The sequence below is a fragment of the Rhinatrema bivittatum genome, chromosome 19, assembly GCF_901001135.1.
Source record: "Rhinatrema bivittatum chromosome 19, aRhiBiv1.1, whole genome shotgun sequence".
In the NCBI taxonomy this organism is placed as follows: domain Eukaryota; kingdom Metazoa; phylum Chordata; class Amphibia; order Gymnophiona; family Rhinatrematidae; genus Rhinatrema; species Rhinatrema bivittatum.
This window is the reverse complement of record NC_042633.1, coordinates 19,472,038-19,473,881: the sequence shown is the minus strand read 5'-3', so window position 1 is coordinate 19,473,881 and position 1,844 is coordinate 19,472,038. Positions and strand designations below refer to the sequence as shown.

At 61.8% G+C, this 1,844-nt stretch overlaps 1 protein-coding gene across 1 annotated transcript; it reads right to left on the bottom strand.

Moving 5' to 3' along the window:
• LOC115080283 (urotensin-2 receptor-like) lies at positions 1-1,018 on the bottom strand. The gene is given in 2 exon segments (XM_029584434.1): positions 1-435; positions 437-1,018. Coding segments are annotated over 2 exon segments (1,017 nt in total).
• Between the last annotated feature and the right edge of the window lie 826 nt (positions 1,019-1,844).

Sequence of the window (1,844 nt, the reverse complement as noted above, 5' to 3'; positions counted from 1 at the left end):
TCACAGTTGGCTGACGGTGCCTGTCTCTGTGCCATGCTGGGCCCCCGGGCCCGGCCCCCTCAGCCGCTTCCGCCGGTACTCCCGGTAGTTCCTGCTCAGAAGCGTGTACAGGAAAGGGTTAATGCAGCTGTTGCCGTAGGTCAAGCAGGTTACCAGGCTGTTGACGCAGACCTCCGTCCTCTCAGACATCTCTGCCAGATGGTGGCTGTAGAGAGGCACCAGCTGCCAGGCCCAAAAGGGCAGGAAACAGGCCCAGAAGGCCAGCACGATGATGAAAGTCATCAGGACTACCTTATGGCGGGGGTTGCGCCGGAGCTCCTTGTTAAGGAGGTTTTTGGTCTGAGAGCTCCAGTAGGCCCTGGCCAACTTGGCATAGAGGTAACCAATGGTGACCCCTGGTATCAGGATGCTGGTGGCGAAGAGGATGGTCAGGTAGGGCCTTGGAGTGTTGATGGCTCCAGGCAGGAGTGCAGAGTCTCCGCGTGCCCCCATCCACTAGCAGCCTCTCCTCCTGCCGGATCATGGCCATGATGGGCATGGTCAGGAAGAAGGCAAGTAGCCAGGTGGCCAAGGCAAAGGTCTTGCGGTAACTGCCCCGAGCTCTCCGGAGGGCATGGAAGGGCTTGGCCACGGCGAGGTAGCGCTCAGCACTCATGGCGGTCAGGGTGAAGCTGCTGGCATGCATGGTGAGCAGATCGAGGGTGAGCAGCACCCGGCAGCCTGCCTCCCCGAAGTGCCAGTCCCCCGCCAGGCTGTTGTGCACGACGAAGGGGACGGTTGCGAGGTACAGCAGGTCGGCTAGGGCCAGGTTGGCGACGTGGACCCGTACGGAGGCGGAGGTAGCCCCGCCGGAGCTGCGGGCCACCGCCAGGGTGTAAAGGTTGCCCGCCACCCCTGCGACACCCAGCAGGGAGAGGAGGGCGGCGCCAATGGTCGAGGCCAATGCGGGGTTGTAGTCATCGCCAGCGGCAGCAGAGAAGTTCCCCTGATCCAGGCCAGCATCACCCGAGGTGCCCATGGGGGACTCCCCTCCTGTCCCGCCCCAGGGCCAGGGAGTTGTCAGCGGTGGGTAATGGAGGCGAGGGAGCTGGCCGAGGAAAGAAAACCGCGTCTTCTGGCTTAGCAGCCGAAATGTGGCTCTGCCCTTCTCATCCACTTCCCACCCCACCCCGGCGCTTCTCTCCACCCCCATCTGGAAGTCAATCTGGCTTTTTTTTTTTTTAAATAAAAAAAAAATGTAAAGAAACACAAACCTAAGACTGGCAGTGAGGCGGTGCGGTTTCAGATCCCTTACCGGGGGGGGGGGGGCACTCAGGTTTAGATGTTTTGGAGCTTGGATGTGAATTCCCGTGTTTTCACATTCCTCGCTCTCCCCCCCCCCCCCCCCCTCCGCTCCTCTCTCTTCCATCTCTTCTCTCCCTCATTCTCTCTCTGACTCTCCCCCTTGGTGCATCTCTCTCTCTCGGAATCAGATTCAGGAACCTTTCTTGGCCGGACCCTTGGGCTGCGCGATGCCAAAATGAGACCTAAATAGAGTAGAGTTGGGCTGGCGGGAACTGCGTGCACCCCTGGCAGCCGTCGAGAAGCAAATGGGCGTGCGTGGCGGAGCGGGCGCCTAGCTCGGGCTGTGCCCGCCCCCCCCCCGAACTGCACTGCGAGAGCAGCAGACCCGGGGGACGGGTGGGGCCGCGGGTCCCGTGTGGGTAGCAGACACGGGGCCGTCAGCAGGGCCGCAGGAAAGCCAGAGAGCCATGGGACCAGTGGCCTGGAAAAGAGGGCCGTCGAGTCGGAGAGAAGTGGACGGAGGAGTCGGGGTGGGGGGGAAGAGCAAAATCATTTGGATC